The sequence below is a fragment of the Python bivittatus genome, unplaced genomic scaffold, assembly GCF_059951505.1.
Source record: "Python bivittatus isolate LINGU-HERP-01145 unplaced genomic scaffold, Pbiv_v1 ctg000480_np1212, whole genome shotgun sequence".
NCBI lineage: Eukaryota > Metazoa > Chordata > Lepidosauria > Squamata > Pythonidae > Python > Python bivittatus.
In genome coordinates, this window is record NW_028277075.1 from 100,348,955 (window position 1) to 100,375,695 (window position 26,741).

The 26,741-nt window shown below is 39.6% G+C and overlaps 1 protein-coding gene across 3 annotated transcripts in view; it reads right to left on the reverse strand.

The window, feature by feature from the left end:
- ACVR1 (activin A receptor type 1) overlaps positions 1-26,741 on the reverse strand; it is an 84,980-nt gene that overhangs the window by 55,553 nt on the left and 2,686 nt on the right. For all 3 annotated transcript variants that reach the window (XM_088146581.1, XM_088146580.1, XM_007424450.3), the window contains exon 2: positions 2,164-2,329. In XM_088146581.1, the coding sequence (XP_088002707.1) occupies positions 2,164-2,207 (44 nt within the window). In that variant the 5' untranslated portion in view covers positions 2,208-2,329. The remainder of the gene's footprint in view (positions 1-2,163; positions 2,330-26,741) is intronic.

Consider the following 26,741-nt stretch of genomic DNA (forward strand, 5'->3'; position numbering starts at 1 on the left):
AGACCACACTACCTTTACTTTTAAATAAAACATACAGAACATAGCTTGGCACTCAGTTCATGCAAACAGAAAAGCTACTGAATGTGCCCTGATCTCTAACAGGTAACTGACTTCTCATGTACTAGAGAAACAGCAGATGCCAGAATTACTAGAATTTCTACCCTCTTTATAAATCAGCTATGGAGAATTATCAGCCTGTTGATCGAATCTGAACACAGAAAGTCACTATGTGCTTCAATGATTATAGAAAGGCCTTTGTGTCAGTCATGTCAAACTATGGAATGTGCTCAGAAAAATAGGAATCCCAGGACATCTCATTGTCCCCAAGGTGCTTGGATCATCATGAAGTAGTGCTTCTCGAAGACTTCATTCACATCTTTTTCAACTGGAAAATTCAAGCAAAGCCATTTCAAGAATCTAGAACGCTTTGAGACAGCAGCCCCTGCAATTTCTCTTTCCTCTCACTGTTAAGAGAGAGGAGAGCCAGAGGTAGCTGTCATACAGGAATATTAGTATATGCAAACAGGCAAGGGGTTTCTGTGCAAATGTGCTGGGAGGCTACATACCAACAGCAGGCTGTGGCTTTTCTTACTGCCAATGCAGAAACTTCAACATGCTTGGTCAGGTTCCTATTTATCCATTAAGCCATAAAATGTACCCCACCCCTGTAATAGATGAGAAACTATAGACACTTGCAGGCTTAACTCCGACTAAAGACCCTTTACAAAGCACTTTTGGAGCTTTGCCCCTGAAATTGTCACAGTGGTCTAATCAGCTTCATGATGTTGATAGGGGTGACCTAAAGGTCAACATTAATTGCATATTCAGGAAAAAAGAAGAGGCCCAGCAAGAAGGAACATTCCACTGCTGAGGTTGAAATAAATATCACATTTGCCCAATTTGTCTGCTGTGCATTAGTTACATTTCTGGAAATGAGGCGAAATAACACACTTTAAATCCTAAACTGTGGTCAATTATTATTTACAGCAGTAGTATGAAAATAAAAATATAAGTGAATAACATTCAGGAGTTACACCAGGTATAGCCCAAACACCAAATAATTGAGCAGCAACACAGGGATATAAAAAGCAAAGATCAGTTCTAAAAGTTGTGGGTACAGTTACACTACAAAGCCTCATTATTACTTTGCTACAAGCTAATACCATAATACACTTTAAAGGGTAAGTTAAAATTTATTTACAATTTAGATTTAGAAGGCCATTCAACTCAACGCTGACTTGGAACAAATGTAATGGTATTCTGAATTTCCCATAATGTTCAAATGATAATTGATATTATCTTACTAGTTAACTGACTATCACAGGAAATCAAGCATATTCCACCTTGAAGCAACCATTTCTGATGTGGTGTCTTCCAGATATATCGTACTAAAATATTTTTTTCTCTCTCTCAGCCAGCATGAAAACTGGAGTATAACATATCTGGAGGGCTAACACAGGAATTTTAATGTATTTTTACTGCTACCCTAAGAAAAAATGACAGCCAGTTTGGTGTAGTGATTAAGGCATCAGGCTAGAAACCAGGAGACCGAGAGTTCTAGTCCTTCCTTAGGCATGAAGCCAGCTGGGTGACCCTGGGCCAGCTGCTCTCTCTCAGCCCTAGGAAGGAGGCAAGGGCAAACCACTTCCGAAAAACCTTGCCAAGAAAACTGCAGGGACTTGTCCAGGCAGTCGCCAGGATTAAAAACAAACAAACCAACCTGACTCAAAGGGCCAAAAAAAAAGAACAGAAAAGAAACAATATGCATGTCAAAAACAGTGTATTCTGTGCATCATCGTATTACACTGATTCTTTATCTACCAGAAGGTTGTATCTGATAAAACTTTTATAATTCTCAAAGAACACTGAAATACCCTTGAAATGCAAAACTGAAAGCAATGGGCTACATCCAACATTTTATTATCCAACTTGCACAGCTGGAATTTCCCTTGATCTTTCACCCTTCCCTGCCATGTCCTCCAAATCTGTTCTAGGTCCATTACCTTAATGGATATCTTTCCAAGAGATTACAGATGCAATGAAATACACACCTGATGTAATGCTTCCATGTCAATATCTCATAGCAAGCAGATTTTTTAAAAAGTATGGGACTGAAGCAATGTACTGTTTACTTAATTAATTTGCCATTCTATACATACTTACCTAAGAATAAATCCCAGGACTGAACTGTGAGCTGTATAACCCATCTCAGCAAAAACTGACTGAAGGTCCGCTGATCACAATTTATGAAGATTCCTTCTGCCCAATTTTGGGGGCAGTTTCTGTTGCAACATATCACTTCTTGCCATGAAGTGAAACTTCTGTTTTCCTGGAGCAAAGGCAAAAACAGTATTTAACTTGATCGATATTGTCACCAAGAACAAACTCTCTTTCTTTTTACAAATAAAACAAAGAGTGATTAATCAGAGAACAAGAGCTGTGTTTCAAAGAAATGGTACTATAAGCTACATATGATGTCTTCTGAGCTACTATGTTTGACTTATGCTAATTTCAGAAGTTGTGAAAAGCCACAGTGGTCACCAGGTTTCTTTCCTCTATTCCTCTTACACAAAGGGATACCTGCGTACAAGCCTGTTTACTGCTTTTGACCATCATCACAGGCCCTCCCACTGGTACCCTTTGCAGCAGAGATTAAGCAGAGAACCAGAAGAGAGAGAATTTGTTCTGCAATTAAGCTCAGACTGTGGAACTTTCCCTTCTCCAAAAGGAGATCAGCCCAAAACCTTTATCAGCCACCTTGAGACCTGCCACACCACATCTGGGTGCTCGTCATTCACTGAACTTCAAAAATGGGTGGGACCAGGATGCAAAGTGGACCAGCAAAGTTTAAGACCCCCATTTTGTTCCACAAAATACAAAGGAAAAAAAAACTAGCACAAATTTCTGGCTTCATTCATTTTGAAAGTCGCAGATGCAGATAGTAGGTGGCATGTGGTTCCCAAGCTGCTCTTTTTGCACTCACATTTTAAAGTAAGGATTGGCAATCCATAGGCCCCATATGGCCCAATCCCATTTTGCAACCAAGGAAGCCCCCAAGATTGTATTGCCAAAATTTAGAGGAGAACTCCCATTTTTCAACAGACCAATTATTGCCCTGTTTTTTTCATTGCTGTTGAAAGATTAATCACGGAAGTGTTGTAAGCCTCTGCTGGGCTTAACATTCCTATCTGGAGCTTTAAAAAAAAACACAGAAACAAACAAACAAACCCTCACAAACTATTTCAATCTACCCCACTCCACTGATTTCACTGCATCACTGATAAATCTCTTGCTGCTATTGAGGTTCAAAGCATTTTAGAAATGCAGCTCAAGATAGGGAGGAAAATTCCTCACCAGATCTTTTTCAACCTTGGTTGGTCTCAAAAAGCTTAGCATGGTTAGAACTTCAATTGGAGACCAAATTCTATTACCCAAATTGCAGGCAAGGCTAGTTGAAACAATACCCCAGAAAAAGACAACAGCAAGCCGTTTCAACATTGCCTCCAAGAGGATTCCAATCTGAATCAGCTCATCCTAGTAGCTTGCTCAAGGAGAAATTCCTTCTAGTTCCACATCTTCATGAGGGGAGGGGAGCCAAAGTTTAGAGGAACTGCTTCTCATGGTTGCCTGACTGCTTTGGAATAGTTTTCCGGCGGAGAATAGCCTGGTCCCGTCTTTGACAGCTTTCAGGAAACTGTTAAAAACTGAGCTATTTTGGAGAGGCTTCCAATGATGCTATGTATTGCCCATGTTTTATATCTATATTGATATTTTTATTTAAATTGTGTTGATATTAATCTCATAGTGTCTATGGATTTTCTGATTAAAGTGTAATTTTAAATGTACCACTGATCATGTGATTATGTGCTATCAAGTCAGTGTCAACTCTTAGCGACCCCATACATACTACGGATGCTTTAATTTTTCCTTATATTGTATGAGCCACTATGAGTTGTCAGATTGCAGGGGGATATAAATCAATAAATACTTCTACATGGATGTATTCATGAAGTCACCAGCCCTATTTCAGGTAGACTTTTAAAAACTTTTGAACCACAGGCAAAGTCCTATTTACTCAAATGTTAAGTAAACAAATTGTTTAATTTTAGTTGTCAAGAAATTTTAGTCTTGATTAGGTCTAGGATCATGTAACAAAAAGCAGCTGCTCTTCTGTATGTTTTTATTATGATTATTTTAATGAGATTTTATTGAACTCCTTAGTTGTTGAATAGGGAACAAAGACAGTATACAATTGTAAAAATAAAATAAATGAATTCCATTTCTAAATAGAAAACTTTAATGCCACGTAAGCAGAGTACTTCAACAGATACTATAACTTAAAATTAGCAGCAGCAGAAATCCTTCTTTAAAAAAGCATGAAAAAGCTATCACTTGAGTAAAATATGATGTCATCCCAGAAATCAATGTGTGCTTCTCATTTCCCTTTATCTCAGAACTGTAGAAGCAGCTTTTGGGAAACCAATAAAAATATGTTTTTTCTCTCCATTATGAAGGAAATGTCTCTTAATTTTGCAAGGAAAGCAACCTTGATCTGTATTCCAAATACAGAAAGTCCATGGCCAGCTCTGATAATTTCTTCCCACATCTCAAAATGACTTGGGAATTTTTATTTCCCTGACAAAAGGAAGAAAACAGAGACAACATGCAGTTTTTCTAGTTCAAAAAAACGCCTGGTTTGCTACTTTTCTAAACAACCAGGCAACTCTGAGTGCCCCCCAAAAGACAGGGTATTCAAGTTTTAAAAAAAAAACTTGCCTACAGAATGCCTGTTCCCACATTCTGCCTATAGTAACAAGAAAGCCTGCCTGCATCTCAATGTCTCGCTGAGAGTCTTCCACTGAATGTTAATAAACAAGTCCCAAAACAAGAAAATACAGTTCTTTACATTTTATTACATATACAGGTAGTCCTTGCCTTACATCCATTTGTTCAGTGACCATTAAAAGTTCCAGTGGTGCTGAAAAAATGGACATTCAACTGGTCCTTGAAGTTCCGGCCGTTGCAGCACCTCCCCCCCGCAGTCACGTGATTGTGATCTGGGCACTCGGCTTGTGATTATGACATCGCAGGGAGCCACAATCACATGATCGCCATCTGCAACATTCCCTGCCAGCTTCCCACAAGCAAAGTCAATGGGGAAGCCAGCAGGGAAGGTCGCAAGTCGCTCCAGTAAGTTGCTCTTGCTTTTTCTGCTGCCTGCACACAGCGTCCCTCACCCCCCACGACATTCCACACCACCCCCACGGCACCCATGTGCACCTTACCTGGGAATCCCGCCTCTTCCTGCTTAATGACCAACATGTCTTGAGGTTATGACAGCAATCAGGACTGCCGCTGGTAAGCGATGCAGTCACATGACATCATGCTTTATGACTGCATCACTTAGTGACAGCAGTCCCAATCCCAGTTGCCATCATAACACAAGGACTACCTGTATATCAAACATTTGCAAAAGGGAGTTCAAGCTAATATATATGGTCTTTCTCCCCAAAGTTCTTCTCACAATTACTTTACAAAGCCAGTGACAGATAATTGGTAAATGTGGATGAACACTAAGCTAGCTTACTTTGGGTGCACACCAAACAATACAGAAAAGCAATAGTCAGTGTTGCTTTCTGTACTCCTCCCCCACCCCCCAAATTGAGGAGGCCTAATTGGAGTTGATGCTACTGAGCATGTGGTGGAGGAAAGCTACGAGTAGCAGCAATACTGAAGCAGAAACACCCCCATTTTACACCATTACTGCCTCCCATCTCTAGGTCTGGAGAGAAAGGAAACTAAACAATAGGTTAACTCCCCTTCCCATGTTTGGGCCACCTGCCAAGTGATGGTTCAGTTAAATGCACCACGAGCATAGGTATAAACTGTGATTAATATTGGCAGAGCCCCTTAATGGAACCTCTGGTCTAGGTTTAGATGATACTCCAAGGCTAACCCACTGTGGCTTAGTAACTCTTCCAAGATCATTTAGTGGAAGCTCATAAATCTAAATGAAGATCAGTACTGACATACCTATGCAGATTACTTTCATAGCTGACCCTCCAAAAGCTAAGCAAAGTTGGATATAGTTAGTACTGGGATGAAAAACATCCATGAAGTATCAATGCTGCAAGAGTGGAAAGTCCAAAAATATTCCAGAAAAAGGCAATGGCAAACCATTTTATACTGATGTCAAGAAAACTACGCAGATATATCCATGAAATCATCAGATCAAGTCAAATTCAGCTTGAAAGAGACTTTATTTTTTAGGTCATTTTTACAAATAGAATTATATTCAAAAACTAATCAGAAGCCCTATGACTGATCACTGCCATAGAGCGTGCTTTCCTTTTTTTTTTACAGCTTTTTTTGTATATTATTATTATTATTATTATTATTACTACTACTACTACTATCATCATCATCATCATCATCATTTTAATCAATCCATTGCAGGATGAGCCTCTTCATCATCATCATCATCATCATCATCATCATCATCATCATCATCATCATTTTAATCAATCCATTGCAGGATGAGCCTCTTCACTGAAGGTTATGGACTGTAATCTAACATGCTGGTCCAATACCAGTTGGTAAAAAGATGTTTTCAACTTTTGGCTCTAGTCCTGTGAGATCCTGACTGACCCAAAGTCACCAAGCTGGCTTTTGTGCCTAAGCAAAATCTACAACCTGGGTCTTCATGCTCCTCATCCAATACCTTAACCACTACACCACACTGGCTCTGATGTGCACATATATAGTGATATACGTAACTAGTTAACCATGGGAAAGAAAAATATTGTGAAGGAGAAGATCTAACATTAGTCATTAACAGCCTTCTCTTCACACCCTTCACTCCTCTCTCACACACAACATCCGTCTGTCCAGCTGCCTCCTTATGCTCTTGGCACTGATCACTGCCAATCTCTGGACTTATTTCCAGTGAAGAAGGCATTGTTTTATTAGCTACTTAGGCAAAGCACACACCATTAATGGAGTTTTTATCTCTCTATTTCCCTGACAAAACAGAACCAGCCAGTCTGACTCTGTTATTATCATTAAGATTTTTTTTTTCCTATTCACTATCTTGAATCCAAACAACATCTGGAATTATAGCTATCCTCGAGAGGGAAAGGGAAGAAAAAAATGTTGCATTTGCTTTGAGGGAACAAAACTTTTATTCTTTTCTACATAAACAAATGATTAGATAAACATGCTTCCTGCTAGCCAGCTAGATTTTAATGAAACTCTTATTTCCCTTTTAACTCTTGATAAGATTCTCAAAATATGTATTATGCTGTCTTTTTGTCCTCCTTTCAAAACAAAGGAGAGAGATAAATATAATACTTCCGCCTTCATTACACCAACAGTACAGACAGAAGTGTTTGAGAGGGAGGAGCTAAAAGCCTTTGAACGCTGACTGGCATGTCAGGGAGTTTAATAAAAGGAAATTAAAGAGCCCTTTACTGAAATATTATTATTAATGTGTACCCTGGCGCCAGACGTCTTTCTCATCAATGTAGCTAGCATGCATGACCCTCCTTAACAGACAGCTGTCTCCGGTGTCATTTTTGCCGAAATCAAACCTCAGGGCCTCTCCAGAATCAATACAGAATAGAGAAGCTACAGATGCAGCTAGCCACACGAAACCAGAAATCTTGACGGTATGGAATGCCAATCCAGTTTCCCAAGAAAGGGCAGCCCAAGTAGGCAGACACGTGTCAAGAAAAGGGCAGTCAGAACCAGGGTGGCAAGACAGACCCACCGGTCCTAGGCATGCTGCATCCCGCTCAGCAGGACTTACAAGGGGGTCCGGGCTCCATCTTTACTAGGAAATCCTAAACTTGGAGGAGCTCCCTCCTTCAAAGGAAAGCTGTTTCAAAATTGGAGTATGAAGCACCTCAACAAGGTGCACCTCAACAAGGTGCTTCAGACATTTCCCTTCCTTTTGAGAAAGAAGAGTTAAAACCCTTCCTTAAGGTCTGCCTGAGGATCCCTCCTCCTCCATGGAGTCATTCAGCTACCCCAGGACAAATCAACACACATTTCAAGGTGCTTTTAAGCTGAAGCAAGTTTAGAAAGCCACTCCAGAGCAGGACGTATTTTGTGGTCCACTGTTCACTGGGAATACCTGCAGCCTGAGCTGCAGGTACCTCCTTTCAGACATAAGGTGCAGTGTTTAGAGCATCATGCCATATCCTTAATGACAGGCTGTGTAACCTGAATCTCTCTGTGGGTGTTTGGAGGCTCACTTCTGTTGTCCCACCTTAGGTGACAGCTGTTTTGGAGAGCCAAAGGGCTGCATGTGAAGCAATAAATGTGGTCAGACAAGGAATCTTCATTTTGTGTACAGTCTGCAGCCCTAGGCTGCAGGAACCTGCCTTAGCATTGAAGTGTTACCTGCTTTTCCCCATTCTTGTCACCATCTTTCATCCAATGGGAAGAACATATGCTAAGCCATGATGTGGTTTCTTTGGTTTTGGAGTATTGTTTCAGCCCAATCACTGTCATGTCTAAACTATGGTTGATGGTTTATATGTTCTGTGACCTCAGACACTGTTACTTATTCAACATTAGGGTTAAGGAAAACCACAGCTTTAGTATAGTGAAGCCCAGCCTGTAAGCCCAGTCACTAAGTAAATTAGCCTAAAGGACTGAGAACAGTGAGTCGTCCTGTGAATTTTCTGGCTGAGTAGGAATCTGATCTCCGGTCACTCAAAGCCAGCACTTATCCTTGCCAATGTAATGATCTTATAAACTTTCGGCATAATCCTAAACATATCTACTCGGAAATAGACCCACTGAGTTCAATGGAATATATTCCCAGGCAAGTGGTACAAAATACAGCAAGAAACTGTAACATATGAACTGATGATCTGGCAATCAGTCATACTGTGACATACAGTACTGTGCAAAAGTTTTAGGCAGGTGTGAAAAAATGCTGTAAAGAAAGAATGCTTTCAAAAATTATTATTATTATACATTATTATTATACATTCTATTTATTCTCTGCCCATCTCCCCCAATGGGGAACTCTGGGTGGCTCACATAGTATACAATTCTAATACAATTCCTAACAGTGACTAACAATTCTTAACAGTAACTACAGTGATATATTACACTATGTGACCAGCAGTGGTCGCTAGGGAGTCACAGCACATCCAGGCTTTTTCCTACTCCATAGATCTTTCCTTGCCGCTCGCGTCAATCATCACTCACGACGGTTGCGTTCAGAGTCCAGTCCAGCCCCGGTACGTACAATACAAAATATATATTGTAATTGTTTATGTTTATCAATTTACAAAATGCAAAAGTGAGCAAACAGAAGAAAAATCTAAATCAAATCAATATTTGATGTGACCACCCTTTGGCTTCAAAACAGCATCAATTCTTACACTTGCACACTTTGTACACTTGCACAAAGTCAGGGATCTTGTAGGATTAGAGTCAGGTGTATGATTAACCAATTATACCATGCAAGTGCTAATGATCATCAATTTCATATGTAGGTTGAAACACAGTCATTAACTGAAACAGAAACAGCTGTGTAGGAGGCTTAAAACTGGGTGAGGAACAGCCAAACTCTGCTACTAAGGTGAGGTTGTGGAAGACAGTTTCATGTCACAGGCCATACACCATGGCAAGACTGAGCACAGCAATGAGACACAAGGTAGTTAGACTGCATCAGCAAGGTCTCTCCCAGGCAAAAACTTCAAAGCAGCCTAGGGTTTCAAGATGTGCTGTTCAAGCTCTTTTGAAGAAGCACAAAGAAATGGGCAACGCTGAGGACTGTAGATGCAGTGGTTGGCCAAGGAAACTTAATGCAGCAGATGGAAGACACATCATGCTTACTTCCCTTCGACACCAGAAGATGTCCAGCAGCGCCATCAGCACAGAACTGGTGGAAACCAGTGGGACTGATGAGTCAAAATTGGAAATATTTGGCTGTAGCAGGAGGCAGTTTTTTTGCCAAAGGGCTGGAGAGCAGTACAATAATGAGTGTCTGCAGGCAACAGTGAAGCATGGTGGAGGTTCCTTGCAAGTTTAGGGCTGCAGTTCTACAAACAGAGTTGGAGATTTGGTCAGGATCAGTGGTGTCTTCAATGTGAGAAATACAGGCAGATACTTATACATCATGCCATACCATCAGGGAGGCGTGTGATTGGCCCCAAATTTATTCTGCAGCAGGACAACAACCCCAAACATACAGCCAATGTCATTAAGAACTATCTTCAGCGTAAAGAAGAACAAGGAGTCTTGGAAGTGACGACTTGGCCCCCACAGAGCCCTGATCTCAACATCATCAAGTCTGTCTGGGATTACATGAAGAGACAGAAGGATTTGAGGCAGCCTACATCCACAGGAGATCTGTGTTTAGTTCTCCAAGATGTTTGGAACAACCTACCTGCCAAGTTCCTTCAAAAACTGTGCAAGTGTACCTAGAAGAATTGATGCTGTTTTGAAGGTAAAGGGTGGTCACATCAAATACTGATTTGATTTGGGTTTTTCTTCTGTTCACTCACTTTGCATTTTGTAAACTGATAAACATAAATAATCACAATATATATTTTTGAAAGCATTCTTAGTTTACAGCATTTTTTCACACCTGCCTAAAACATTTGCACAGTACTGTATACGTATTTCTTAAAAATCCAAGGGAACAGAAAGTACATGTTGACAAGCAGGATTCAGGTAACTCACCTGATTAAAAAAACCTAACTCACAAAGTCCTGTCTTTACTGGACACTCTGCAAAATGTTACTTGGGATGGGGATTAACATTTGACACAATAGTCCTCTGTTAAAATCCTATTTAACAATCCCATAATGTACAGAAATGTAGTTCACCTGGTTCAAATCAAAAACATCGTTTAGAGCGATTCTCTCTAATAGTCAACAGTTAACTGTTTTCCATAAACATAATTCAAGATGCTCGGCTAACAGATTTCTTTCAAAATGTCCCTCCTCTAAAATCCTAGCCATGCAGTTGTACAAATGCTGTTCAGAGAACTAGTGCACAATTTAAATACTCTTTAACTGTGACTTAGTATGGAACTCTGTAGAAGTTGATGTTTTAAAAGTATCATCTTGTTTAGGATGATGCATAAAAAAGAGAAACCTAAGCAACCAAACTCTGAAATCAAGCCTATGCATGTAGAAGAGTATTTATTTTACTTATTCTGTTTTAAACCCTGCCTTTACATTAGGTACTCAAGATGGCTAACCACAATATAAAAGCAAAACTAAAAAAAATCAAAACAAAATTAATGGATTTTCCATGCCATCCTTATAGCTAAAAGACTTACTCCTCAGCAGTGGAAAGATAGGGCCCCAATTAACTGATCTTATTAGCAACTTATGAATGAATCATTTATCAATATGGATTAGCAATGGATGATTACAATGAAATATCAATATTAACTGAAATGTTTATGTAAAACACACACACACACACACATATACACACGCATATGTATTCATGATATACGCCATTTTTCTTTTTCTTCTTTATAGCTTTATTTTTTTTTCTTTCAGGTTTCCATATTCCATTAACAAAAACAAAAACAAAAACAAAATAAAATATTTAAAAGGCAGCTAACAGCAGCTAACAGCAGCTACCAGCAGGACAGAAAACAGTATATAGAAAATTAAAAACAACAATTAAAATGAACACTAAAATGAATTAACAGTTAAGAGTCTGGTGGAACAGATGCATCTTTACAGATTTTCTGAACAGTGTATCTATACAGAAGACTGTCTCTCAGCAACTACAAACATGGGCCGTGAGCAATTATGGCATCTTCAAAAGGGCCACTTCTGCAGATTTTAATAGACAGCAGGTGAACTCCCTTAGACAGGTAGATCCTGAGTCATTCAGAGCTTCAATGCCAATACCTTAAGTTTGTGTCTGGTAATCAACTGGCAAGAGATCTGTCAGTATGGGTGTAATGTGATTTCTGCACCTTTCCTTGACAAGCAAGGCCCCTTTCCCACATTTTAGAGCAATCAGTTTCCAGGCACATATAGGGTATATCACAGGATGTAACTAAGCACTGACTAATTGTCACCAAAATCCAACTGCTTTCATGAATGCCCTCAACTGGCACACCAGTCTTAATTGTGCAAACATGCTACTCGCAAATGTCATCTGCAAATCCAGAAGATCAAGCAGCATTCCTCCACTGTGGACCTGCACTTTCGCAAGAATGCAACCAGCAGCTGAACCTCAATTTCCCAGGCTTAATATCCTATTTACCCACAGCACCTCCATCTTGTTTGGATTTAATTAAGACATGTTCTCCCTTATCCAACTCATTACTGAATTTAAGCAACATTCAAGGATCCTTATTGTTTCCTTGGAATTTGATGTCAAAGAGTTGCAGAACTGGGTATAATTGGCATAATGATGCCATTTTACTCTAAAGTTCCAAATGACCTCCCCACAGTTTCACGGAGATGTTGAACAACACAGATGTATCCTACTAGACTTTGCAGGCCAATGACCTAAGTGCTCAAAAACAGTCCCCCAGTGCTGACATGGCCAGAAAGGAAAAAGGAGTACCCCTATTATTCTGAAGGATGACACGGTTGATAGTACTGAAAATTCCTCTTCCCCTCCCCTTAATTGCTGCCAACATCACAGCATGGTATATCCAGCTGCCCTCCCCCATGTGTTCTACACCTTCCCCTCCCCCCTGCCCCTCAATCCACTTATATTCTTGGATTTTCCCCCCTGTTCTCTCTCCATTACAGTGGGGCAAAAAAGTATTTAGTCAGCCAGCAATTGTGCAAGTTCTCCCACTTAAAAAGATGAGAGAGGCCTGTAATTTTCATTATAGGTATACCTCAACTATGAGAGACAAAATGGGGAAAAAAATCCAGAAAATCACATTGTCTGATTTTTAAAGAATGTATTTGCAAATCATGGTGGAAAAGAAGTATTTGGTCAATATCAAAAGTTCATCTCAATACTTTGTTATATATCCTTTGTTGGCAATGACAGAGGTCAAACGTTTTCTGTAAGTCTTCACAAGGTTTTCACACACTGTTGCTGGTATTTTGGCCCATTCCTCCATGCAGATCTCCTCTAGAGCAGTGATGTTTTGGGGCTGTTGATGGGCAACACGGACTTTCAACTCCAAAGGTTTTCCATGGGGTCGAGATCTGGAGACTGGCTAGGGCACTCCAGGACCTTGAAATGCTTCTTACGAAACCACTCCTTCGTTGCCCGGGCGGTGTGTTTGGGATCATTGTCATGCTGAAAGACCCAGCCACGTTTCATCTTCAATGCCCTTGCTGATGGAAGGAGGTGTTCACTCAAAATCTCACGATACATGGCCCCATTCATTCGTTCCTTTACACGGATCAGTCGTCCTGGTCCCTTTGCAGAAAAACAGCCCCAAAGTATGATGTTTCCACCCCCATGCTTCACAGTAGGTATGGTGTTCTTTGGATGCAACTCAGCATTCTCTCTCCTCCAAACACGACGAGTTGAGTTTACACCAAAACGTTCTACTTTGGTTTCATCTGACCATATGACATTCTCCCAATCCTCTTCTGGATCATCCAAATGCTCTCTAGCAAACTTCAGACGGGCCCGGACATGTACTGGGTTAAGCAGGGGGACACGCCTGGCACTGCGGGATTTGAGCCCCTGGCAGCGTAATGTGTTACTGATGGTAGCCTTTGTTACTTTGATCCCAGCTCTCTGCAGGTCATTCACTAGGTCCCCCCATGTGGTTCTGGGATTTTTGCTCACCGTTCTTGTGATCATTTTGACCCCACGGGGTGAGATCTTGCGTGGAGCCCCAGATCGAGGGAGATTATCAGTGGTCTTGTATGTCTTCCATTGTCTAATTATTGCTCCCACAGTTGATGTCTTCACACCAAGCTGCTTGCCTATTGCAGATTCAGTCTTCCCAGCCTGGTGCAGGTCTACAATTTTGTTTCTGGTGTCCTTCGACAGCTCTTTGGTCTTGGCCATAGTGGAGTTTGGAGTGTGACTGTTTGAGGTTGTGGACAGGGGTCTTTTATACTGATAACAAGGTCAAACAGGTGCCATTACTACAGGTAACGAGTGGAGGACAGAGGAGCCTCTTAAAGAAGTAGTTACAGGTCTGTGAGAGCCAGACATCTTGCTTGTTTGTAGGTGACCAAATACTTATTTTCCACCATGATTTGCAAATAAATTCTTTAAAAATCAGACAATGTGATTTTCTGGATTTTTCCCCCCATTTTGTCTCTCATAGTTGAGGTATACCTATGATGAAAATTACAGGCCTCTCTCATCTTTTTAAGTGGGAGAACTTGCACAATTGCTGGCTGACTAAATACTTTTTTGCCCCACTGTATGCCCAGAACAAAACAACCCCATATTGAACCATTTTAACCAACCCTTCACTTCTGCAGAGTTGCCCAATCTAAAATTGACCAGGGAGTGATCTGTCCATGACAACTGTCATACAAAATACTTTCCCTTTACATCACCACCCACACACAACAGAACAGCAAAATCAAAGGGGCCAAACAGCAAATGGGGCAAAGCAACAGTTCCAAATACCAAATGGGCCACAGAGGGCATGAAACAGCGAGCTCCTCCTGGCTAGGCAACTACAGCATGGCTATCAAAAGTATGAGCAACCTAAGATAATCCAGTGTCATGCTTGAGATCACCTTGGCTAGCACCAGAAGGAGGACTACTAGGCATTGAAGTGGACTCTATACAGTACCTCTGCATCCCCCAAATACAACAGAGCACACTCAAAATTGACAGGCTGTTAAGATACAGTATCTGATCAGCAAGATCAAACTTCTATAGACCATCAACACTTCCCCTCACTTTTCATCCTAGTCTGCTGAATCAAGTAGCCTGATGGACAGAATTGAGAGAGATGGCCTCCTCCCTCTTCTCTTAGCCAAGTTAGTGTTTTCATCCAATATTAAATCCTGGATAACAGCAAATGACCCGGCATTGCAATTACTTTCAATGACAACATGACTTCCTGTAAGTCATGCTAACTGAAAAGACAGGAGGCCAGCCAATGGCTCTTCCATTCAATCTCTAGGTTGCAGCTGACCACATCTCTCTTACTGTTTATTACATCTATAGATGCCCCCAGACCATTTTCCTGGAATATCTCTTAGCACCAGTCCCCAAAACTCCTCACCTAATTGAAAACCTTGCCTTCTCCAGGTACCTATATGAACATAAAAAAATAAAATCACCTAGTAATAAAATAACTGGACAATATTCCCTTTCAGATGATTTCTGCCCAGAAGCATGCAAAGGTCTGATCCAGTGTGAAAGCTTTTTTCCATAGCTAACAAGGCACATAGTCAAACAGCCAAAACGTTGCCCCCTTTTAAGGCACATGTTCGCTGAACTTATAGCTGAGTTCAGTACTTGTAAATATGACAGCAAGGATGGCACACAGGAAAAAGGACCTGTGTTCAGAAGTATCAACCCAACCTAGCTGCTTGACTGATAATAGAGAAGTGTCAGCTTTAATCCAAATGGGAACCTCAGATGAGGGATGTTATACTTCGATTTTGTTTTCTTGCACTAAGATCTGCCCTACAAAAAAGCCCTCAAGGTCTGACACTTGTAGAACAGCTACTAAACAGCACTAAGGTCCAAACAAGGATTATGAGTTTTTCATGGCAACTTTCCCAACATTTCCAACATCACTTTCACAGTTTTCTGCAAAGAGCACAAACAGTTCATGCCTACATTTGTTTTTTATTTTAAAAGTCAAGTAAATCAGACTTTGGGTCAAATTTTCAAATTAATACCAGAACGTTTTCTATATTGCAAATTTTGGGTTGCAAAAATAATTTCAAAAATAAGTCAAGAGGAGCCATGATCTCTTCTGTACAAGGCAATTCTTTGAAGGAAAATAAAAAGTGCCACATGTGTAATAAGGCAAGCCTTTCCCCCACCTCATTTCAGCCTTTTCAATCAATAAATAACATACGCTCAGATTCTAAATCTGTTCAGAGGATTAAACTGAATAAACATACTATAAAGAGAGCCAAGGGTTCCAGACATAATACAACTGACTGCTACAACAGACTGAAGTGGGAAGAAAGTGCACACACAGCACAAAAAGAGTTTAGCAAACCTCTTTAGAGGCTCTACCACTCTACACATTTTAGCTGTGTAGCAGCCTGCTCAGAGGGACAGAAAGCTGTGTTGAAACTTGATCTCATGACTCACTTATAGCCATAACTCAGACAAGGCCTACGGGCCTGTTCTCACCACCGACTCAGCTCTATGGAAGCAAAATTAAGGAACACCAATTCAATAACATGTTTGTATTTGCTAAAAGGATGCCTCAGCACACTTTTAGTCTGCCTTGTAGTTTCTACCCTGCTCTGCACAGTTCTGCCATACACTACAGCAGTTATTTGACCCAAAGCTATGATTAAGAGAAAAGGACCTTCTCCGTGTCAAAGTGGGATCCAATAATTAGTGTTGGTTCAAAACACAAAATACAGTTTTAGTGGCAGCCTCATTAGCTGGTTATTTTCTTAGACATATTCCTGCAGTACTTAGCTACCTTTAAAACACAAGAACTTGAATCTGCAAATGTGTGAAGAGAATTCTTTTCAGTTCTACATTTTGAAGGAATATATCTACTTCATAAAATAGAAACATTAAAGGCAGATCCAATAATTCAGAATCTGGAAACCTGACATGCAGAGGACATATTTAACTACTGTGCTGTATCTCAATACATGGTTTCTGATTATGATTCCTTTACATTTTAACACTGTAAAACACCTTATAGGTCCTTTCTGAATAACTCAAATATATTTTTTAAAAAAATATGTATCTAGTCCGAGGGGAAGGAAAAAGAAAACAAACAGGAGAGAAATTAAAATAAAAAATCTACACAACCTTAAGGATTCCAAAATTGACTCCATTTTACACAGAAATTAGGAAGTTTTCTGACTTGCTGCCTTCCAGGAAACAACAAATATTTAAAACAAACCTCTGGCTACTTTTAAAAATTCTCACTCTTCTCTAAGTAGGAGAATTATAGATAACTAAAATTAAATGTGACAGAATCTTGATTACACATTACAGAAAAAGACTGTCCAGGTGACCTATTTTTAACATCCTATGTGACAGATGGTTTGCATTTAAGTTGAAATTTCAGGCTATTGCAAGGCTGCATACGATATGGCCTATAAAATACTTTGCATGATGAATGTTTGAAAACAGTACAATGTTAATGCTACATGATAGAAGTCAGTATCCATGTGGCCACAAAAACACACACCAACAACAAGTAAATAAGCAACCTCACCTCATTTTAAATCACCAGGTTGCCATATCTAAACACTTTTTTTCATCAGGTTAACACAAAAGCCACAAAAGCATTTGCAAGAGTGCCATTACTTTATTAAGTTTTCTCTAAATTAATCCCTGCTAGCATGGTTGCACACAACTCTTTAAATTAAGAGAAAAGGGAGTTGATAATTGCATGCAGTTGATTAAAACTCAGCCTGGTTTGGGGGGAGGGGATAGAAAAATCCTCTTTTTACCATTCTTAGATAAGAAGTGTTTTCCTTTCTAGCTATGTTGATAGGAAAAAAACTTTTTTTCCTCATTTGAATGGAAAATCCCAGAGGGATCAAGAGAGTTTTCATTTTTCTTCTGAATTTTTAAAAACAGCAAAACTGGTCAAAAAGACTTGAACACCATCACTTTTCCCCTGAATAACCCTAGCTATTTCCTGAGACAAGCCAGATTCCTGTCCTGCCCTGTATGAAAGGGTTCTTCAGGACCAAGTCTTGCTGATTAGCTGCATTCAGACAGACTTGTCTTCCAATCCAGTAGCCCAGAGCCAGAGAAGCAAATAAGACAAGTGGGACTAATAAATAGATGCATTAGTCACCAATTAGAGACAGTGGTTTAAAATAGAGAATAATGCACATCTAGAAACAGGTAAGGGGAACAATAAGGCATTATCACTGATGCTTACATTCTCTTCACTTTAAGTACAGTAGTTTTTCTATTTTTGTTTTCATGTGCCAATCAAATATACCCAAACACCACTCATCTTCTTATCCAACTACAGTTTCCCACAAATTGGCACCTTTCAAATGTACTGGACTATAAGCTTCATCATCCCAAAACAGCATAGCTAAACACTGCCTGAGTTACATAATACGATGAATTTGGGCTTAACATTTTATGTAAAGTCAACCATTATAATTGGTAAACCATGGCTTACAGCTTAGTGTGTGGGGTGAACCCAGACATTTGCAGTTTATTCACTTATCACAGTTAGACTTAGTATACTGTGTCAACCAAGTCAAACTTTTCCAACCTTCATTCTCAACCCAGACAAATTCATCTAGCAGAGCTGAAACAGTATCTAGGCTAGGCTACACATACCCTATGAGAACTACTACTACTACTTATTGTTGTTGTTGTTGTTGTTACTAAAAAAGAGACTATTCTTGAATATGAAAAGAGTATTGATGATGTTTGTGCAAGAAATACCTACTGGGATCTTAGATACAAGAAAAGCAAATCCAGTGACTTGCCTAGCTCCATGTTCCTCCTCATCACTAGCAAAACCAGAATTAATGTAATGATACAGAATGGTCAAAAAACAGGAAAATGAGCAAACTGTTTGACTTTGAATACTTGACTGACCACACCAGTGAGTTGTCAGAGAAGAATTTCATTCATTTGGTAAGGATGTTTAAAGTGTGAAGTGCACACAGGCTCAGCTGTATGTGTTAATTTGTATATCAGCAACTGCAATGATGTGGTGAATGAAAAACGGATAACTAAGCTATGGGAGCCAACCATAACTCATACTTGGATAAAATTAAACTTCAAAATATCTCAGGCACAGGATGTGGAACCATCAGACCACCTACGTAGTTCATGAAGTTGCAAGGGCACAGCATTTTTTTTTTTTAAACCTACTCTCTAAAGTCCATCACAGCTTTAGGATGCAGGGCAAGGAGACTTCTTAAGTACAGCAACAGGAGGCTCATCTAACTAATATGAGAAAAGGATAGCTTGAGTTGGCACCATCTGAATTAGAAATCAGTATGCCACAGTCAGATGAACATTAAAAATATAATTTTGAAAATGTCACATGGCCGAAAGAGCTGCTTAATGATCACAGAATTCAAAAAATGTAAAAATAGCCATGAATTGCAATCAGCCTTTGAAGAGTATCTTTGGATACTACAGTGATAAATGTACTTTGCCAGCTGGGCAAATTTGGAGGCTTATGATACTGAAAATAACCCTTGGGGTAATGGCATCTCAGAGAAATTAGGTCCCACATCACTAGTTTTAAAATAATGATAAAACTGTATCTTCTACAAAACTTTGAGAAATGAAAAAACAGTCCTTGGCTTTGGATGTTTCCTCATTTTGCTATAAGCTTTAATGATTTCCCTTACTCTGCTTAGGTATTTTATCTGATACTGCATACTTTTTTTTTTTTAAATATTATCTGTTATTTCAGGCAAATACTGAAAATGCTCTACAGACCCAGTAATTTCATATCAAAAGAGAAGGGAGAATCAACCACTGGAAGTCCCTTTTTAGATTCGACAGATTTCCTGCCTCTGAGACAGGAGCTGGAGCCCAAAGAAAGCCACAAATTCCAGAAATGTGGCAAGGTTTCCTTTCTGAGGCAGGACATGCAATATTGAAGCAGCCAACATATGGTATTCCTACTGGAATCACTCAACACAAGAGCCGAAGAGCAAATAAAAGTGAGGCCTTGGTGTTTGTGCTCAGGTTTGAGTCAGGCATTTATAAGCTTCTCAGTATGAAATAGCCTTGAAAACTGAGGCCTGGCATTACCTTCTCAGAGATGTTCTTGCTTAAAGCAGTTCATGAAATGCCTGAAGCAGCTCTTGGTGGAAATTGAGAAAATGACTGAGAGATGATGCCACACAGCCAGTTAACTTTGTCATTTTCCTGGCAAAGATTGAGTCAGCCATGGAGATGACTGGTATCACCTTCACCAAATATCCATCACAACCATCATCTGTCTGATTGGAGGAATATGACACTATGAAATAGATTTCTGCACAAATTAACACAGATACAAAGCTCAATATGTGCATGGGGGAAGGTAGTAAGTAAGCCATGGTTTGTTTTAGGGTACGAAGCCAGTTTGAAATCATGTAATTTTAGTGGTGCACTGATTGCAAATGTGACTTCACATAACATATGAATAAAACCTCATGGTTTGTTTGCAGTTTCCTGACTTACTTGGGCTTTGGTTTTGTGCTCAAACCAATCCAGAGATCTAAGGTAAGAGCAACTGTAAAGAAGAAGAAACTAAGAACTGGCTAAATACGGCATGAATGTCTTATTTGTTTGAAAAACAAATCAGAAATGAACCAGAGCTGGTTTAACGAATTCATGAATTAGCATGATGTAGGACTGTGGCAAATCTACATGTTTTCAAACCAAATACCACATAGCAGTATTTAACTAAATAAAACTAAGCTTATTTTAATTTCGGTTTTCCTATAAGATTTCCATTGTACCAAACAGTCCCAGCGAATATGGACAAGTAGTGTTTGTTTTATTTCAAACTTTACTCCATCCTGTATAAAAAAATGTTATTTAATGTGCCTAGTCCGTGAAAGAATCAGTGTACTCTTTCACACCAGTTTCTAAGATCATTCAAAGCTATGGTTCATATCCCAATGAACAGGCCATGATTGGTTGAATTCAGACAACATACTGAAGTGAAAATCAAACAAACCACCTTATGCTTTAACATAACATATGAACAAAATCAAGGTGTGTGTCCTTGAAGATACTTAAGCAATTATCAGGGATGACATATAGCTTTCATATAGCCAGCCATACACCAGGAGAATGTCTTGTTATTTCAAATTCTACAGAACTACATTCACATTTCCCCATCTGTGGAAGAATGGGAAAGATGGAAACTCCAGTATCAAGGCTGGCATTAATAACAACAGAAGCAGCAAGAGATCAAGGCAACTCAGTATATAGCAGTCAGAGGCAAAGATGATAGGAAGGGTAATTTGGAGGCAGAACAGGACCCGTGAGACATTCAGGTGGCCATGTACCTTTAGCGAGCTCATTTTTCAAATATTGGGCATATCTTGTCCCACTAATTTTAACAACAGTTTAGCTTAAATATAATTGTGCTTTATTAATGAAGTGCTTAAATCTGTAACAGTTGTAAGCTTTTGTCTGCATGTTAAGGACTTTAGAATGAGCTTCAGAGGTAGCCCCCTCTCCCTTCCATGCATGAAACAGAGCTTGTCACAATGAACTCTCATGCCATAATCAAGGATCTATTCACAAGATTACCTAAGTGAGTAGTAATCATCTTAAAAGCCTAAATGAGCTACTTTCTGACAACAACTCAATTCCATGCATTTCAAGTCCATCCACATATAAACTCACTATATGTTTTCAGTGTATGCACAATAGCTGTCCAAAAGTACCTTCAGAAGTAAATGAGTCAAGATCTTTAGATTTTTTTTAAAAAATTGACATTTTACAAATTCCAATTAGGCCTTATGTCTTCCAGGTCTTAACAAAGAGCATCCATACAAAGAAAGATTTAAATGTTCTACCTCAAAAAATAACTCCTAGACAGTTGTATATGATTTGACCAACTAGAACTGTAAAAACTGACATATGCCAATTTTTAGATGGCAAGTCAAACAGTCATCCCACACATACAATACTTAGATGATCCTGCCACACAATAGTGTGAGAATGGGAATCACATGTTCACAGGCTGATTTATAGTCATCATTTGTGGTCACCACTAACCCCCCTTTTTCTTCAAACTTTCGGCTCTGTCAGACAATGTTACTACTGTATATATTTTTTTTTTTAAAAAGGAAGGATAAGATCTAATAATAATAAGCATTCTCATCTCACAGTACTTTTGAGCCGACCAACTCAAATCAAAAACTGTGTGCAATAGGTAAAAGCAATCTCTGAAAATAGAATATGTTCTGAAAAAGTTTGAATTTCAAATTAGAAAGCAACCTGAAGCCAATCTACTTTGGCACACACAAACTGAATTAGAGATAAACATCAGAAACATCCCTTTTGATCAGCCCCTAAATCTTTTTAAAGGGTTGAACATAAACCTTCTAAATAAACACACCCATATACACACAAAGCCCCCTCCACAACTGCTACATAACTCATAACTACAATGAAGAATTTTAAGAAATACAAGTTCTCACGGTACAAGCTAGAATACACAAGTCAGCTTAAGTATTAAATAAGAGCAAACCTCTGAACTTTCAGATATACTGGAAGCACTGTAAATAGTACTAAACCTTACTACTGAGTGCTCCAGAATACATTCTTAGAATGCACATTCAGCAAGAACATTACTACATGACAAGTACAAAGAAACCCTTCCAATTAGCTATTGCTGGTGATGGAAATGAACAGGCCAAAGGAACCTCAGATATTCCCACTACAGTTATATAAAACAGAAAGAAGTGTTGGTGCAAATGTGTGACAAAGGAGTCCCACTTCAAACATTCCAGTGAAACATTCTGAAAGGTTTTGTGATCCCACAGAATAAAACCTGAAACATTTTAAGTGCTCTACCAGAGGGAACAACGGGAGCTTAAAACAAGCCTCTTATTTTTCATCATAGGGTCATAAAAGTAGGTGAGACCGCAGTCCATGCTGACTACTGTCTACAGCTCAAACTATAACTACATTGACTAAAGGATTTTTTTTTAAAGGACTGTAAATATTTAAACATTCCTAGAGTAAACAAGCTAGGCATGCTTTTTTGCAGCCTGTCTGCCCAAACAATCACGGAAATAAGTCCAACAAAAAGACTGCACAATAGAGTCATTTCAGCACAGCCCCTACACAACTGAACAATGATAAAACACTCTTCCATGGCTGCAACCTTCTTCCTAATGCATATGGTCACTGTACAATTTCTGCATTCGGCAACCTGTCTTCAAACCTCAGACAAAGCAACATACCTCAAATGTCTGAAAGCTCACCAGCCCAGAAACCCTTTCTGTAAAGCACAGTGCATACTTTTGCATTTAACAACCTACCTGAAAAAGACATAACATACATAGAACACACAAGGACTAGAACATTACATACAAGCCATGACCTCTAACTTCCCTGTTCCAAAGACCTCAAAAACTTACCTACCGCACGCAGTTAATTCACTCCCCCTCATACTGCCAACCTTTCTCCCCCCAGCCACATTTAAATGGTAGCAGCAGCAGCAGCAGCAGCAGGGAGAGAACTTATGTCTGCTATTTTATTGGCTAATATGCTCTTAAAAGTCTCCATGGCTTAGAGGGATTTATAAAAGAGAAGCGAACTGCAAGCTATAGGAACAGTCCAAGCAATATAGAACAATATACCCCATTTTTTATCTGAACTCAGGACAAAATTCCAAAACATGGTTGTTTTGTCTTGGAACTCTCAAAACAGCTGTTAAGAGCTCAGAATCCTTAATTCACACAATGCATCTTATCGGCACTAGAGGTACTACATTTTCCTCAGACCTTTTATGTAAGTGTAATCCAAATGAAAACTTGCAGCATACAAACAATATACATCTGTATGTATATTTCCTTTATCATGCTGATCTTCAACCATCAGCCAAAAAGCCCAGAGGTTTTCTGAGCCAGTCAATCCTAACACATAAATACAAAAAAAAAAAAAAACCCCACAAAAATAATGAAAGTCAAAGCCTTAAATTCCATCCACTAGCAACTGATTGCTACATTATTAAAGGGATGCAACAAAATTACTTGTTCATAGCAAAGGCAGCAGCTTAAGACAAAAGGATTTGAGAACCACTAAGGATAGGAGATAGACATTTCCTCAGTACCCCATCAAATCTTTGTCCAGAAGCTCACTAATGATTTTCCCAACTTAGGACCACCATAGACAAACAATGCTAAGAGCAAGGAGTGCTTTATATATCCCTCCCACCTACACACACACACATACACACAGCATTTATAGTGCTTGTTTAAGTCACAAAATGTTTCCCTCATTTTTAAACTTGAACAAATGACATAAAACTGGAAATGGAAAAAGAAACTCTTTAGAATGGTCAGAACACATTTACGTGTGTGTGTGTGGGGGGGGTTGGCCTTAGATCATTCTACATCTATACATTTGAATACTATCTTTCTAAGGATGTCAACCTCAAATGTCAGCTTTGCCTGAAACGATGCCTTCCCAATGTGCTGGATTACATCAATATAGACTGACTATTCTTCTTTTCAAAGTGTTAAACTTGTTCACTTTTCAAGTGCAAGCAAAAGCAACTTCCCAAGAACCCAAACATGGGGCCAGACTTAACTCATAGCAAGCCGATTTCTTGTCTAAATTCCTACATCCCACTGTACAGTTCAAAGGGGAGAATCTTTTGGTCAGCTGGAACTTGCACAAACAGGAGCGATGGCTGTACAATCGAGCATTGCAACATTTTCACCACTTCCAGACAGTATATCAGTGTGAGACCAGTAATATAACGCTTGACAAAATACCTGAAATAGACAGCTATAGTTGTATGAAAACAGAACAGATTCATTTACAAGCATAATTCCACAGAGGCAATAATGTTTACTAGGGCATTCTCAGTTCTACAACTGCACTTCTTAAATTTGCAGAACAAACATTGGTTTCAAATTCAGAGCATCATAATCTGAGTGATGTGGAGGGAAGAGGGACTACCAACAATCTTGACTAGCTTCTCCCAGTTATGCTAACATCAATGCTCATTTCCATGTTTATTTGCTGGGGTTACTTTGTTACTCAAGACTAAGTACTTGAGAAGCGTACAAATGAACTATGTCAAGTTCTCCTTCATTAAGCTCACAGATTATCACTGCTCTTTAAAACATACAGACTTGCAAAAAGAAGCAGATTAGTGAACACTTTTAAAAATCAAAGAGCAAAGATAGAGCAGAAATGCCATAATGAAGTACATATCCTGGCAGTTTTGAATACAATAGTCTGTATAAGTCAGTATGACGTGTACTTGACAAAAGTGAGGCAAAAGGTCTTCCAAGAACACATATCACAACATACCAGTCACTGCTTACTATGCTAATACATGGAATACTAGGAGTGGGGGATCTTTTAGTTCCAGGTGTCTGGAATAAGATTTGGAATAACAGTTAAATATTAACACACTCCCACAAATACACACACACACGTATATAATGTTATGTTCTTCTGCAAAGGAAGATCAACTACTACTTGCCAATGTATAGTAGTTTATTGTTGTGTGAGGTTTTTGTTTTTGTTTTTTTGGGGGGTGCCTTCGGGTCAGTGTTGACTCCTGGTGACTGCCTGGACAAGTCCCTGCAATTTCCTCGGCAAAATTTCAGGAGTGGTTTGCCAATGCTTCCTTCCTAGGATGAGAGAGAGTGACTGGCCCAAAGTCATCCAAGTGGCTTTGTGCCTAAAGCAGGACTAAACTCACGGGTCTCCCAGTTTCTAGTCTGGTTCCTTAACCATTACACCGAACTGTTAGCCAATATGAAAAATGGTGCATTGACCTCAGAGTTAATACAGGGTTTTCTTAACCATGGTTTACTGAATAATGCCTATGTTCACACCACACATTGTAAGCAATGGTTATAACCGCAATGGCTGGATATATACCACCCACTAAACCAAACCCAAGGATTCTATATTATTGCACTGTGTGATGTGTGAATTCCACCAATACAAAGTCTTCGAAAACCCATGACAGTTACGGATCAGGAGTACAGACTTGTACAATTATTTCTCTTGAACAGATCAAAAGCACTTCAGATCTCAGTTTAGATGGAGGAATGCTAGAAAAGGAATCTGCCAAACATCATGCTGGCATAAGTATTCTTTAACAAGTTGCAAAACATATGTTTGTAGCCTGAAGACGCCAATAAAAAGGGCTATTTCAACAAAGATATACTTCAGAGAACTGGATTACTGTAAATGGCACTGCCATTTGAAAAGTTGGTCAGCATCATAGGGGGAAGCCAAGTGTGCTAGTCACATTCCAAATTTCTTTTTTATAACAATGGTATATCTACACATACACAGAGAAATGAGGCTACAAACTGGAAAAAAGGGGGGGGAGGGCCCAAGCTTTCCATTTCCCTGATACTTTATAGGCACAGGAACATTGCAAACCAAGCCAGGCAGGTGTTGTGTAACAAGGCTTGCTTCCTTCTAATCCAATGATCCATCATCTTTCCATTCTGTACTGCAGACTTTCCAAAACAAACCCCTCTTCCTACAAGAGTTACAGCATAGAGGGGCGGGCTTACACTTGGCAGGGTAATGAGTAACATCTGTAACCACAGTTGCCCTGTGGGCATTCCTGCCTTTGATGCTCCTGAAGACTGTAGCCAGCGAGAGGAGGGAGCCAAGGAAAGTTTACAGATTCTCTTTCCCCTCCTCGCAGCCTCCCCAGCCCCGCTCCAGGAGAGGCGGCCTCCCTGAAGCGATTAAAAGATGCACCTCTTCCCCCACCCCGCCGCTTCCATCTCTTCATCTCCCAAGTTTTCCAAGCCGCCGCTGGAAGCAGGACACACAGATGCAGCCTTCGCTTACGAGCTTTTCTTTCTTTCTTTCTTTCTTTTTTTTTTGCTCGGAGAACTGTAAAGGCACGTCCTAAACGCCCATGTCTAAGAGCAGATTTCCGAACAACGCACACGCATTCCCTGGTTTCGAATCGCTGCATGCTT